This window comes from Hypanus sabinus, chromosome X1 (genome assembly GCF_030144855.1).
Source record: "Hypanus sabinus isolate sHypSab1 chromosome X1, sHypSab1.hap1, whole genome shotgun sequence".
Taxonomy (NCBI): domain Eukaryota; kingdom Metazoa; phylum Chordata; class Chondrichthyes; order Myliobatiformes; family Dasyatidae; genus Hypanus; species Hypanus sabinus.
The window spans coordinates 5058777-5072555 of record NC_082738.1 but is presented as its reverse complement, the minus strand read 5'-3'; the positions used below and the strand labels follow the sequence as shown (position 1 = coordinate 5072555).

The 13779-nt window shown below is 43.0% G+C and overlaps 1 protein-coding gene across 7 annotated transcripts in view; it reads left to right on the top strand.

Annotated features, from left to right (window-relative positions):
* Positions 1–13779, top strand: part of LOC132384541 (supervillin-like) — a 244447-nt gene that overhangs the window by 204661 nt on the left and 26007 nt on the right. For all 7 annotated transcript variants that reach the window (XM_059955702.1, XM_059955704.1, XM_059955703.1 and 4 more), the window contains 5 exons: positions 873–1020; positions 1698–1843; positions 3595–3770; positions 8158–8296; positions 11820–12096. In XM_059955702.1, coding sequence (XP_059811685.1) covers positions 873–1020; positions 1698–1843; positions 3595–3770; positions 8158–8296; positions 11820–12096 — 886 coding nt within the window. The remainder of the gene's footprint in view (positions 1–872; positions 1021–1697; positions 1844–3594; positions 3771–8157; positions 8297–11819; positions 12097–13779) is intronic.

Here is a 13779-nt window from a genome sequence, read left to right as displayed (position 1 = left end):
GACTACCCAGGATTATGAAGGTAATTAGTACATCATGTAGAACTGTTGACATTCAATTGATTCAAGATTCAATTATATTTTTCATGTGTACATCAAAACATACAGTGAAATACTTTTGCATTAACAACCAAAGCACCCAAGGGTGTTCTGGGGCAGCCCGCAGGTGTTAACACCATTCCAGTGCCAAATATGACCATGAAGATGCTGGATTTGACAGTTATGGACAGTAGACATGCCATCTAGCCTCCTGATTCCGGTATTTCTATATCACTCTTTGTGTTTCAGGAATGTGTTAAAGCACTAAAATCCTTTAAAAACATAAGAAATAGAAGCAACCAGAGCCTCTCAGACCTGTGTCACCAGTTAATAAGGTCATGACTGATTCCTTATCTTTACCCAATGTCCTACTAGTGTTCATTTCTGCCATTGACCAACGGCTACTCAGAGTTGACTATACTCGATGACAGAAGACTTTCACAGACATTGCAACCAGCAGATCTCCAGCTGTGGGTTCATGAGGAGTAGGAGGAATATAAAGAGTACATTATGAACAGCAATTGATGGGAAAAATGTTGCAGGTAGTGTGGATTTTGCAGGAGGATTGCATCATACAATAAATTTGCAATGATTGCCTTGGTGTCAGTCACACCTTACACGTCATTATTATCCGGAAATTTCTGTTGACCCTGGTGACAGCCCTACACTTTAGAGTGAATATGGTGGTATTGAAACTTTACCATTAACATCCAGAAGCATGTACCAAATACTAAGACTACTGACCAGACCTTTAGATGTAGAGATTCCTATCTATTGTGTCTGTGATTAATTTGATTTGTCAGACAAGTAAACAGAAGTTTGTTGACTCCCTTTAGGCATCGGAGCTGGCCAATTTCATCCAGGCAAAACGAGAACTGGGGTGCCGGGCAGTAAGTGTCACCACTATCGAAGAGAGCATTAACAGTCAAGGCAAAAGGGCCAAGGAGTTCTGGGATCTTCTTGGTGGCCAGATGGAATATCAAGGTAAGAACCTTAAAAATACAGCCAATGTCAGTAGGTCACATACTCCGTCACCAAGAACTTACTCCAATCGCCTTCCTATATGCTGACTCATCGCCACCTTTGATTCGGCCAGTGACAGTGCAAAATTAAGTATGGAGCGGTGCTTAGCCTCAGTCATAAGGATAGAGCAAGTAAAGCACACACTACTTTTGGAATTCTCTATCCCAAAAAGTTGTGGAGACAAAGTCATTGTATCAGTTCAATGTTCTGTCTCTTTTGGGCCACATGGGTGATCAAATGTTAAAGAAAGCTGGCAGAAGAGTGGAGAGAGGCCAGCAAGGCATGGCTTAATCCTTACATTCTAACGTTCCCATTTCTAATGTTCTCTCCATCTATTTGGTCTCTGACTCATTTCCAAACTTTTGGAGACTTTTTCACTCTATTAGTCATGAAAAGTCTCTCCCATCTCCCTCTCACTCAATGCTTTTCCTAAACTCCCACATTTCCTCACTTTCCTTGGCATTCTCCCTCTCTCTCACTCACAGATGTTAATTAGTAATTCTTTTATTGTTGTCACGTTGGTTGAGATGTAGTGAAGAGTGCTCAACTGGGCAGAGATGCCCTGAGCTCTGAGAGTGACTGGTCTCAAACCAGATGGACACGTCCTTGTACTGTTTTCTCTGCTGTTGTGTCTGCAGGTGCTGGGGGCCCTGAGGAGGATGAAATGTATGAATCTGCCATCACAGAAACAAACCATATATATCGCCTGGTTGAGGAGAAGCTTGTCCCAGTGACTGAATCATGGGGAAAGATGCCTCGCTGCTCCATGCTGAATTCAAAGGAGGTAGAAGTGCAAAACATTTGTATTTTTGATCTATGAGTCATGTTCCTGATAAGGAGCAAACATGAGGAAATCTGCAGATGCTGGAAATTCAAACAACAACACACACAAAATGATGGTGGAACACAGCAGGCCAGGCAGCATCTATTAGGAGAAGCACTGTCGACGTTTTGGGCTGAGACCCTTTGTCAGGACTAACTGAAAGGAAAGATAGTAAGAGATTTGAAAGTAGTGGGGGGAGGGGGAAATGCGAAATGATAGGAGAAGACTGGAGGGGGTGGGGTGAAGCTGAGAGCTGGAAAGGTGATTGGCGAAAGGGATACAGAGCTGGAGAAGCAAAAGGATCATGGGACGGGAGGCCTCAGGAGAAAGAAAGGGGGGGGAGCACCAGAGGGAGATGGAGAACAGGCAGAGTGATGGGCAGAGAGAGAGAGGAAAAAACAAACAACTAAATATGTCAGGGATGGGGTAAGAAGGGGAGGAGGGGCATTAACGGAAGTTAGAGAAGTCAATGTTCATGCCATCAGGTTGGAGGCTACCCAGCCGGTATATAAGGTGTTGTTCCTCCAACCTGAGTTTGGATTCACTTTAACAATAGAGGAGGCCATGGGTAGACATATCAGAATGGGAATGGGACGTGGAATTAAAATGTGTGGCCACTGGGAGATCCTGCTTTCTCTGGTGGACTGAGCATAGGTGTTCAGTGAAACAGTCTCCCAGTCTGCGTTGGGTCTCACCAATTATATAAAAGGCCACACCGGGAGCACCAGACACATTATATCACACCAGCCAACTCACAGGTGAAGTGTCGCCTCACCTGGAAGGACTGTCTGGGGCCCTGAATGGTGGTGAGGGAGGAAGTGAAAGGGCAGGTGTAGCACTTGTTCTGCTTACAAGGATAAGTGCCAGGAGGGAGATCGGTGGGAAGGGATGGGGGGACGAGTGGACAAGGGAGTCGCGTAGGGAGTGATCCCTGTGGAAAGCAGAAAGAAGGTGGGAGGGAGGGAACGATGTGCTTGGTAGTGAGATACAAGGATACTTCCTCCCTCACCACCATTCAGGGTCTTCTCCTATCATTTTGCATTTCCCCCTCCTCCCACTACTTTCAAATCTCTTACTATCTTTCCTTTCGGTTAGTCCTGATGAAGGGTCTCGGCCTGAGATTTCGACAGTGCTTCTCCTCATAGATGCTGCCTGGCCTGCTGTGTTCCACAAGCATTTTGTGTGTGTTGTTCCTGATAAGGAGAGGCTTTTCTCTTTGGAGTGATGGAGGATGTGAGGTGATTAGCTAGAGGAGTATAAAATGAGAGGCATAGATACAGAGGACTTTTTCCAGAGCGGCAATGGCTAATACCAGAGGGCATTCTTTTTGGTGATTGGAGGAAAGTTTGGGGCAGGGGGAATGTCAGAGGTAGGGTTTTTTTACACAGAGTGGTGGGTGCATGGAATACACTGTCAGGGTTGATGATTGAGGCAGATACTGTACATTAGGGAAATCTAAAAGATCCTTAGATAAGTACATGGATGAAAGAAAAATGGTGGGCTCTGTGGGAGGGTGGTATCTGGTAATATGACATAAAAAGTACACTCCCGCTATCTCCCTGGGGTCTGGTTCTGACTGTGTATGTGTGTGTGTGAGAAAGTGACAATTCCAAACCCACTCAGGTTGAATTAAAGTTGCCCACCAGCCATTGTTTTGTGTTTGGATTGAGAGGCAGGGCACGTTGTTGAGCTGTTTTCCCTTCTGTTTCCAGGTGCTGGTTTTTGATTTTGGCAGTGAGCTGTACATTTGGCATGGCAAAGAGGTGACACTGGCACAGCGAAAGACAGCACTCCACTTGGGCAAGCAGCTGTTGAATGGTTCATATGACTACAGTAGCTATGCCATAAACCCTCTGGACCCTGGAGCAACAAAGAACATCAACCAGCAGTGAGTTGAGTTTACACCAGTACCTTTACTCAACTGTGTCAGTAGAGCTGAACACTGAGGGTGCTGGGGCAACCTGACTGCTCTCCATGCGCCTGTCTGGACAGTGAGTGGTCACGACGTCCGACTCAAACGCGAGAAAAGCTGCAGATGCCGCAAATCCGCGCATCATACACAAAATGCTAGAGAAGCTCAACAGGCCAGGCAGCATCCAGGAAAAGAGTATAATTGGTGCCAAAACATCGACTGTACTCTTTTCCTGGATGCTGCCTGGCCTGCTGAGTTCCTCCACTGTTTTGAGTGTGTTGCTATGATGTCTAACTGTGGAGTTTCTTGAATCTCAGCATCCACACTCATAGTGTTCAAGCAAGGGTCTCCAGGAGGTGCCAATTGATGGTCAGAAAGAAGTAATTTTGCATCTCCAGCATTGTCAACAAACTGACAATCTTCCTCAGGGATATGAAGGATGATGGCCAGAGGAGATGGAAACATAACTCATTCCTTGCACCAGCACCTTTGTTCACCACCTGTTCTCACCAGTCACACTCACAATCTACGTTCATGTCCTGTGCTCGATACTCACACTCACTGCTCACGATCATCTCCTCCATTCACTGTCTGTGCTGGATAGCAAACTTGCAGCCTGCGGTCACTGCCCATGTATGATAGTCACACATTGCTGACAGTCAATGTTCACCATGGCCATCTCCCTTCAGAGTTTGTGCTCTCACTTACCACTCACACTTGTTGCCTGGGTTCACTCTTGCTGCCTGCCCACATTGATGCATACCTCCAAAAAGCCATTGTCCTCACCACACCTACTTGGTGTGGCTTGTGAAAACTCCATTAAGAAGCTGCCTCTGTCAATCATGATGTGACATCCGCTGATGACAAAGCAAATGGCTTGACTTGGTTGAATGGATTAAAACTCACACACAATACTGCAGGAAGGAAGGATACAAATAAAAGATCTAAACAAATTTTCAAAAATCACACACTGCAGATTTGTGCACCTGAAATAAATAGGCAGAAAATGCTAGAGATACTCGGCAGGGCAGGCAGCATCTATGAGAGGAAAAACAATCAAAGTTTAATGTGGATGACATTTCATCAACTCTGTTCTGAAACATGAACTCTTTTTTGCTTTCCACATATCTTGCATATACACTGAGGAATCCAGAGCTTTTTTGAAATTAAATTAAGTTTTTTAAATTTCTTTGTTTGTTGGGATTTGGATATTAGAATTGCAGCATTTGTTGTTCAATTCTCATTGCCTTTGAGGAAGTGATATTGATGCCTGGTCATTCCTGTGGTCTTTCTGGTGAAGTTGCTCCCACAGTGCTGGTGGGTGTTCATGGTGTTCATGGTGGCATCACCGTCTGGTATGGAGGGGTCACTGCACAGGATCAGAAAAAGCAGCAGAAAGTTGTAAATTCAGCCAGCTCCATCATGGGCACCAGCCTCCCCAGAGTCAAGGACATCTTCAAAAGGCAATGTCTCAAAAAGACAGTGTTCATCATTAAGGACCCCCATCACCCAGGACATGCTCTCTCTCATTGTTACCATAAAGGAGGAGGTACAGGAGCCTGAAGACGCACATTCCACATTTCAGGAACAGTTTCTTCCCCTCCACCGTCAGATTTCTGAATGGACAATGAACCCATGAACACTAACTCAGTAATTTTTTTCTCCTATCTTTTTGCACTACTTAATTAATTCAAATATATATATATATATATATATATATATATTTCTTATTGTAATTTATAGTTTTTATTATGCATTGCGATGTACTGCTGCAAAACAACATATTTCACGGCATATGCCAGTCATATTAAACGTGATTCTGATTCTGATTAGATAGCAGCAGAAACATTCAGAAGTGATGTTTCCAAATCAGGACGATGGGCAATTTGGAGGAAATCCTGCAGATGGTGGTGTTGCCTTTGTCCTTCTTAGTGGTATGGCTACATTTATGGGAGGTGCTATTGGAAAAGCCTAGGTGATTATCTGCAATGCCCTGATAATAGTGGATTGGAGATAGTACACATTGCAACCATAGTACAGCGGTGGTGGAGGGAATGGAGGGAATCGATGTTTAGGGTAATTGATGGATGTAGTCAGTCATGTGGGCTGATATGTCCTGAAGGCGATGAGCTTCTGAAAGATTTTGGAGACACACTTATCCACCAAGTATTCTAGCACATTACTATACTCCTTATTTATGCCTTATCGATGGTGGGGAGGCTTTGGGATGTTAGGGCATGAGGCAGTCATCATGGAAATTTACTCTTTGTTTTGCCCCTGTCACCACAGTATTTATGTGGCTGTGCCAGTGGAGTTTCTGGTGACCCACAGGACGTTGTTGATAGAGGGCTCAAGGTCAGTAATACCATTGAACATCAAGGGCAGGTAGCTGAACTTTCTATTGTTCCAGGTGATCATTGTCTAGAACCTTTACAGCATGAACCACTTACCAGCCTTACTGAATTTTGACTAGGTCTTGCTGCATGCAGCCATGGGCTACTTGATTTGTTGAGGAGTTGAATACGGTTTCATCATCAGTGAGCACGTCCAGTTCAGGGCTTATGATAGAAGGAAGCTCATTGATGCAGTTGCTAAGGATGTGACTAGAACACTACCTTGATAGATCTCCTGCCATGATGTCCTCAGGCAGCGATGATGAACTGACAACCGCAACCAGCTTCCTTGTGCAAAGTCCAATCCAACCACTGGGGATTTCCCCCTTGATGCCAAGTAGCTTCAACTTTTACTAGAGCTCTGCAGTGACCAACTTGTCCAAGGGCAGTCATTCTCACCTCAGCTCTTTAGAATATGTTAGAAGCAAAGCCGTGCCAATATCAGGCACTGAATATTTTGGTGAATCCTAAAATGGGCATCAGTCAGTAGTTTAGTGGTGAGTAACTGCTGCTTGATAACACTGTTAATGGCATTTCCGTCACTCTGCTGATGGCTGAGAGGTGACTTATTATCTGGATTAGTTTTGTCTTGCCTTTTATTATCAGAGCACATCTGGGCAATTTTCCACATTGTCTAATAGAGGCCTAGTTATAACACTCCTGCACCCACTTAGCTGGAGGTGCTGCAAGTTCCAGAGCACAGGTCCATCCAGAAATGTCTTCCACTTCTACCCAGAGGTGACATAGCTCTTCAGTGTTACACCATGATGATATCCACTCTTATAGCCTTTGCTCTCAGTTGTTTCTTCAGATCATGTAGTCACTTGGCTGAAGATTTCTGTGATGGATCACCTCTTCAGCATGTCTTGCTGAACATGGCCGTGAGTTCTTCAGCACAGTTGCTGGTCTCTGCCTTTGCTGAGAATAGGGTTGTACTCAGGACCTGCTTGGCTATTTAACTGACTACTGTAATCCATATTGAAAACTCCCAAACCTGTGCTATTGACTCTGATATGTCTTGGCTTTCTTAGTCCTGTTGACCATACCCATGAAGAAAATGAGGAAGGGGTTCCTGCCCGGGGCCCAAATAAGATTTAGCAATAGAGTTAAAGGAATTTTTAAAAGAAAGAAAGGTTTGTATGTAATGTACTTCAAGCCATTAGGATGTTGCAAAAAAGTCTTATAATCAGTAAATCACCATTTGAGTTGTGGTCATTATATAAAGTGGTGAAAGAGACCCCACAAGCAACAACACAATATAGGCCCTGTTTGGCACATGTAGATTCCCCACCATAAGCCATGGAGAACTGCTGTAGCACTATGCCCGCTCTCTGAACTGATGAGGAGACCAACTCCAGATGGAGTTGGCATAATGACAGGGAACTGCTGACACTGCCAGCTGCAGGTCATTGTGAGGTTAGTGCAAAGTGGTTTTGGAGAAAGGCATAAGCTGACGGGAAAAGGTCATCAATATAGTTGGAATTACCACAGTTTCGATGAGGAGAGTCTAGGAATGGAGACAAAAGAGATTTCAAAAAACAAAGCTCCAGATTCACAATGGGTCAGGCAGCATCTTTAGAGGGAAATGGACACTTGGTGGTTCAGATCAAGATCTTTAATCTGGACTGAAATAATAGAGAAGGGATAGCACAGTATAAAGGGATGAGGAGAAGGGATGCAACAAGAGGTCACAGGAGATTGGTGGGTCTAGGTGAGGAGAGGGTTGGTGCAGCATCGCTCATTCTGTCACTGAGGTTAGCTCATTGGAGCTACTGAGAAGATTTTGGGTGGGTGGTTATTTGAGGCAGAGGAAGATCCAGGACTCAAGACAGCTTGGTTAGGATTGGATTCCTTCTGTAAAATAATTTAACTACAGGGCCCTACTGCCCTACAGCATAGGGCCCTATGCTGTACTGAAACATTGTATTGTATTTACAACTTTATAAAAATAATCAATTCCTCTTCCCTAGACAGGGGCGGCCTGAGTGGGTAATCTTCGGTCGCCTATCAGAGCATAATGAAACAATCTTGTTCAAGGAAAAGTTTCTGGACTGGGCAGATTTGAGAAAACAGAACCAGAGGGAAGTGGAGTCCACAGCCGAGTTAAAGGTACAGTTTGAATTGTTCATGACTACAGGGTGGTGCAAGGAATTTGAGAGGCTCTGAAGTGACTTTGAAAAGTAATGACCGTAGCAAATGCAATGAGTAAAATCCCTAACCTAACCCTAATGTATGCAGCCGTGTGATATACACAGATCATAAGTTGTAACACCAGATAATCTGCTCTTTTGTAAATGAGACATGAACAATAAATATTATTCCAGGCTCCAAGGAAATTTTCTTTAGTCTTCTGTAAATGTAGCTACTTCTCTGACTATTTGAGAAGGCAAATCTCCCTCCCATCCTTCCCCAGACATGATTCACCATTTCGTAACAACATGGTAACCTCATCTGCATATGCTTGTCAACACGTGGAAACCTTTGTGACACTGGCCATTGTGATGTGATGGGTTAACTTACTTGCCAGTCAAAAGTCACTGCTGCCATTCTGGTCGTCGTTTGGCCCGTTTGAATGAAGTAGCAGCTCTTTCCCATTGGCTGGCTTTTGCGTCACAACACCAGCTTCCAGTTCTGGGCACCTCAGGTATAAGAATAGCATAATCAAAAGACTGCCTTTTTCACTAGGAGCTCGTTTCATACCAAGGTCACGACCTATGCTAAAGAACCATTGGGAATGTGTGCTGCCGATAAGGGGCCTCTTGCACACACTTAGATAAGAACTTGTTTGTTGAATATTTAGTTTTGTAGTTGTGTCACTCTGGAAAACTTAATGAAGTACTCGTTGAGTTTGAAGTGTTACTGAATGTTTTAAGTCATAGCTTTTGTACCTGAGAGTGACTTAGTAAGTAGTTGCTTGATTTGGATGCTTGGTAGAATGTTTCACTGTTTGCTTTGTTAATAAATAGTTAGGATGCTCACTCAAAAACAATGTCTTCTGTCCCAATTACTGAATCCGTGAATCTGTTTCCCTGTAGCATTCATTGAGAACCTCTCCATCTCCACCTTAAAAATATTCTTAGGTGCTGTTACCACTGCTCTTGGGGAAAGAATGTTCCAGAAATTCAGAATCTTCTGAGAGAAGAAAATATTTGCCTCATCTGTGTCTTTCAGTAAAGGGCGATTATTAATTTTTAAATGATGACCACAATTTCTAACTGTTCTCACTAAAAAAAAATATTCACCCTGTCAAAACTCCTTAGGGTTATACATGTTTCCATCAAGCTTCCTCTCACTCTTGTAAATTATAGGGTACACCAGCTTAGACTGTCCATCCTTTCATCCAGGACAGGGTTCCCAGCATTTTTTAAGCCATGAGCCTCTACCATTAACCAGCGGGTTGGTGAACCCCAGATTCAGAACACCTGCTCTAGGGCAACCTGCCTAATCCATTTATGACTGGTAAATCTTATGTGAACTGCTTGCATTGTATTAACATTCTCCTACAATTCCGATGAGCTCTCACCAACACTGTTATAAAACTGAAGAGTGACCTCCCTAGTTTTGTGTTCAAATTCCCAGCAATAAAATGAAATCCCCTGCTAGTCAGGCACTAGGTCTCCCAGATTCCTCTGCATCTCAGAACTCAGAAAGTCACATCATTCAGATGAAATGTATTATTTATTCCCAGATTATACTCCATTTACCTTAATCCTTCTCCATATCCCTTTGAAATCTCCTTGTATCCTCTTCACAATTTATTTTCCTACTTACGTTAGAGTAACTTGCAAATTTAGCAATTACAACTTCAACCTGTGTTGTATGACTTCATGACTCCATGACTTCATTTTCTGTTTTACTTTCAGACCTGATTGTTGTAGTTCAAAGTACAAATGGGAGTTGAAATCAATGTGTAACGCTACTGTTACGTGCTGTACTAAATGGTCCTTTAATGCCATGTAAATAAGAGCATTGAAGCTTGAAATGTGTGAATTATAAAATACATTTAAAAACATAGTATTTGGAAAAAATTGGCAATGCAAAATTGAATAATAATTGAATTAGGAATCCTAATGTGGCATTTGCTCTTTCCCACTATCTCTGCAATTGTTATTTTTTCTTCTGTTATAACTTTGATATTGTAAATAGTTTCATAAAATATTTTCATTTATTCAATGTTTCATAAGCTTAGGATAACCTAAAGCATATTAGAGGCAATGAATCTGGTTGAGAGCACTGTCAGAGCATAGTTCTCTCTGGTAAACCAGAATCCTTGAGGTTCACAAGGATGATTCCAGGAATGTAAGGGTTATCAAACAAGGAACGTTTGATGGCTCTGGGTCTGTACTCACTGGAATTTAGAAGATGAGGGGTGATCTCATTGAAACCTTTTGAATGTTGAAAGGCCTAGACCAGTGGTTCCCAACGTTTTTTTGGCCATGCCCCACCTAATCACCTCTAAAATCCTGATGCCCCCGTGGTGATATATAATTCTTATTATTCAAAAAGTGAACTCCTATTCACCTGGAGGAAGCCTAAAAGACCATTAACTTGGTTTAAACAAGCTTCCAAAGAACATGGCATTCATGAAAGAGAAAAATAAAAGAACCAAAGGACTGTTAAAGTTCTGAGGAAGAAATTATTAAGAAATTTTTAAAAAAAGAACATTAAGTGATATTAAAATAATAATAATAAATAAATAAAACAATGCCGATTCGTTTCTACAGCATACAAAGACAGATACACCGTTTAAAAGAGATGATGCAATGTACACACCTTCACACCACCAAGAACCGAAAGCTACTGCAAAAAGCAGCATTGGCGCGACCTCGTACGAGTTTCTTACGCGTTTGGACTTGTTCATTCGTTCCTTCCTACATCAGTCAATTCATTAATTTAATTATGAAAGCCATTTGACGGTTGTAATGATGGTGATACACTATATATACAGTACATACGCAATTACACATGTACATACACACAAGTATTTTTATGTATGCATTCTGTATATACACATATGTATTAACTCGCACACACACTCATACTCACACAGACTTACTAGAAAAAATTCACTGTTAATAACTCATTCTCGAATTGCCCCCCCTCAAAAATCAAATTACCCCACGTTGGGAACCACTGGCCTAGACAGAGTAGCTGTGAAAAGGATGTTTCCCATGGTGGAGGAGTCCAGACAAGAGGGTACAGCCTCAGGATAGAGGAGCATCCATTTAAAACAGAGATGCAGAGAAATTTCTTTAGCCAGAGGGTGGTGACTTTGTGGAATTTATTACCAAAGGCAGCTGTGGAGGCCTGGTCGTTGAGTGTATTTAAGGCAGAGATTGATAGCTTCCTGATTGAACACTGCATCAAAGGTTATGGGGAGAAGGCTGGGGAAGGCAAAAAAAGGATCAGCCGTGATTGAATAGCGGAGCAGACTCATTGGGCCATACGGCCTAATTCTGCTCCTGTGTCCTATGGTCTTCTGGTAAACCATCGGGTTTACCAACGTGTGATGCAAATTTGCTGGAACTTCCTCTGCTCTGCTCCAGTGCTGATCTGTTCACTACCCAATGGATGTTACATCCTCCCAGAACTTGTGACTATTTGTATAATTTCCTTTTTTTTTGCTTCGCAGTTGGAGTGCCAAAATGAACTGAAGCCGTACGATGCAAAGCTGCTGATTCCATTCCCGGACGTACCTTGCGGAACAATCCTGGATGGGGTAAATGTGCAGCGTGGATACGGGCTGCTGCAAATGGACGATGAGAGAAGGTCAGAGCTGAAGACCATCGATGTGCTGGTCTGGCATGTTCAGGAGTTTGAACACAGCGAGCTGCCCAGAGAGAGTTATGGCCAGTTCCATGAGGGGGACACTTACGTCATTCAGTGGAAGTACACAGTCAGCAGCCTGGGTAAAGTAATGTTTCTCATTGTACAGATCTGTCCCAGTTAGTGAGCATTCAATGAATGAGTCTTTGGTACAATGGGTTTTATTTGACCTGTCACTTTACAAAGGTTTCATTCACTACAACAGAGGGCAGGGAACACACTTGAAGATATTCAGTGGTCTTCCTGCATTGATTACTGGGAAGGAATCGCAAGTAAACAAGCTACAGGTTCTATAGATGCCCTGACCTGTAGACAAACCTTCATGTGAACGAGCTCCAATTATCTTATTCAATTCAGAAGTCCAACAGTTATATATATGCTCGTTCATATGTACAACAGAGCTAGTTTCACCTCTCCGATTTTGGTAATTGTTCTTTCTTATCAGTGTTATGTATTTGATGCCATTCATTGCATTGCTGTGGAGAGATGGTTACATTATCCAATGATTCTGCTGTATTTTCAAACTTTATGGAGAGAATTGACTTAATGGACATGTGTAAAAATGGAATCTGTTCATGACCTGGGGATGGCCTGTAATTAAAATGCAAACAGAACTTCTAGCACCTGTGCTCTTCCATCTGGAAAAAAAGGGCCTTTGGATAAATGATCTGTAAACCTCAGCTTGTGAAAGCAACCCAGGTTACTTTAGATTTATTGAGAAATATTAATGAGCCTCTGACTTCCTACCACCCACAGTAACCAGTGAAGTAAGGGTTTAACTGGAACTCCCTCCACACAAATATCCATATAGCAAATGGGTCTGTTATCTGGGTTGGGCGGAGCTTGTAATTGTAGACCATGGTAGCACAGTGGTTAGCACAACGCTTTACAGTACCGGTGACCTGAGTTCAATTCCAACCACTGCCTGCATGGAATTTGTACGTTTCCCTGTGACTGTGTGCGCAGGTTTGCTTCCAGAGACCACGGACGTACCAGTTGGTAGGTTAATTGGTCATTGTAAATTATCCCGTAATAGGGCTTGGGTTGCTGGGTGCCATGGTTCAAAGTGCCGGAAGGGCTATTCTGTGCTGTATCCCAATAACGAAGTAATTAAATCATATTTTAAATGTTGAAGGCAGGTAAATGCAGTGGAATGTGAAAACGCGTGTGTGTTCATTCTCACTGTGTTGTGATGTATTCTATTGGGTGCTCCTCTTTCCTGGGGCGCATGTTGAAAAAGTCCTTAATTTCCACATTGATACCATATAACCATATAACAATCACAGCACGGAAACAGGCCATCTCGGCCCTCCTAGTCCGTGCCGAACTCTTAATCTCACCTAGTCCCACCGACCCGCACTCAGCCCATAACCCTCCACTCCTTTCCTGTCCATAGACCTATCATTTGTCCATGTCCGAAATGAATGTACAGATGAATATAAACTACGAGGGAGCTCAAAGCCAGGCACATCCTGTGGCAGAACTTTCAGCTGCATATTTGTGATATTTTCAAAGGCTTTAAAAGCTTCAGACAATCTTGAAGCTGGAGGCTGAGTGTGTGGATCCAGGATGGTTTTGCGCAGCTTCAAGTTAATGACCAGAACTGGTAGCTGCCGCACCAATCATTTGCTCACGTTGCGTCATAGCACCCTCTGCTGGCCGATTGCAGTGCTGCCCTCTGGTGAGCAACAGCTTGGAATTATATAGCACCTTTAAAAACATCCAACAAGGATAATCCACAGAGGATTATCATACAAGACTAGACA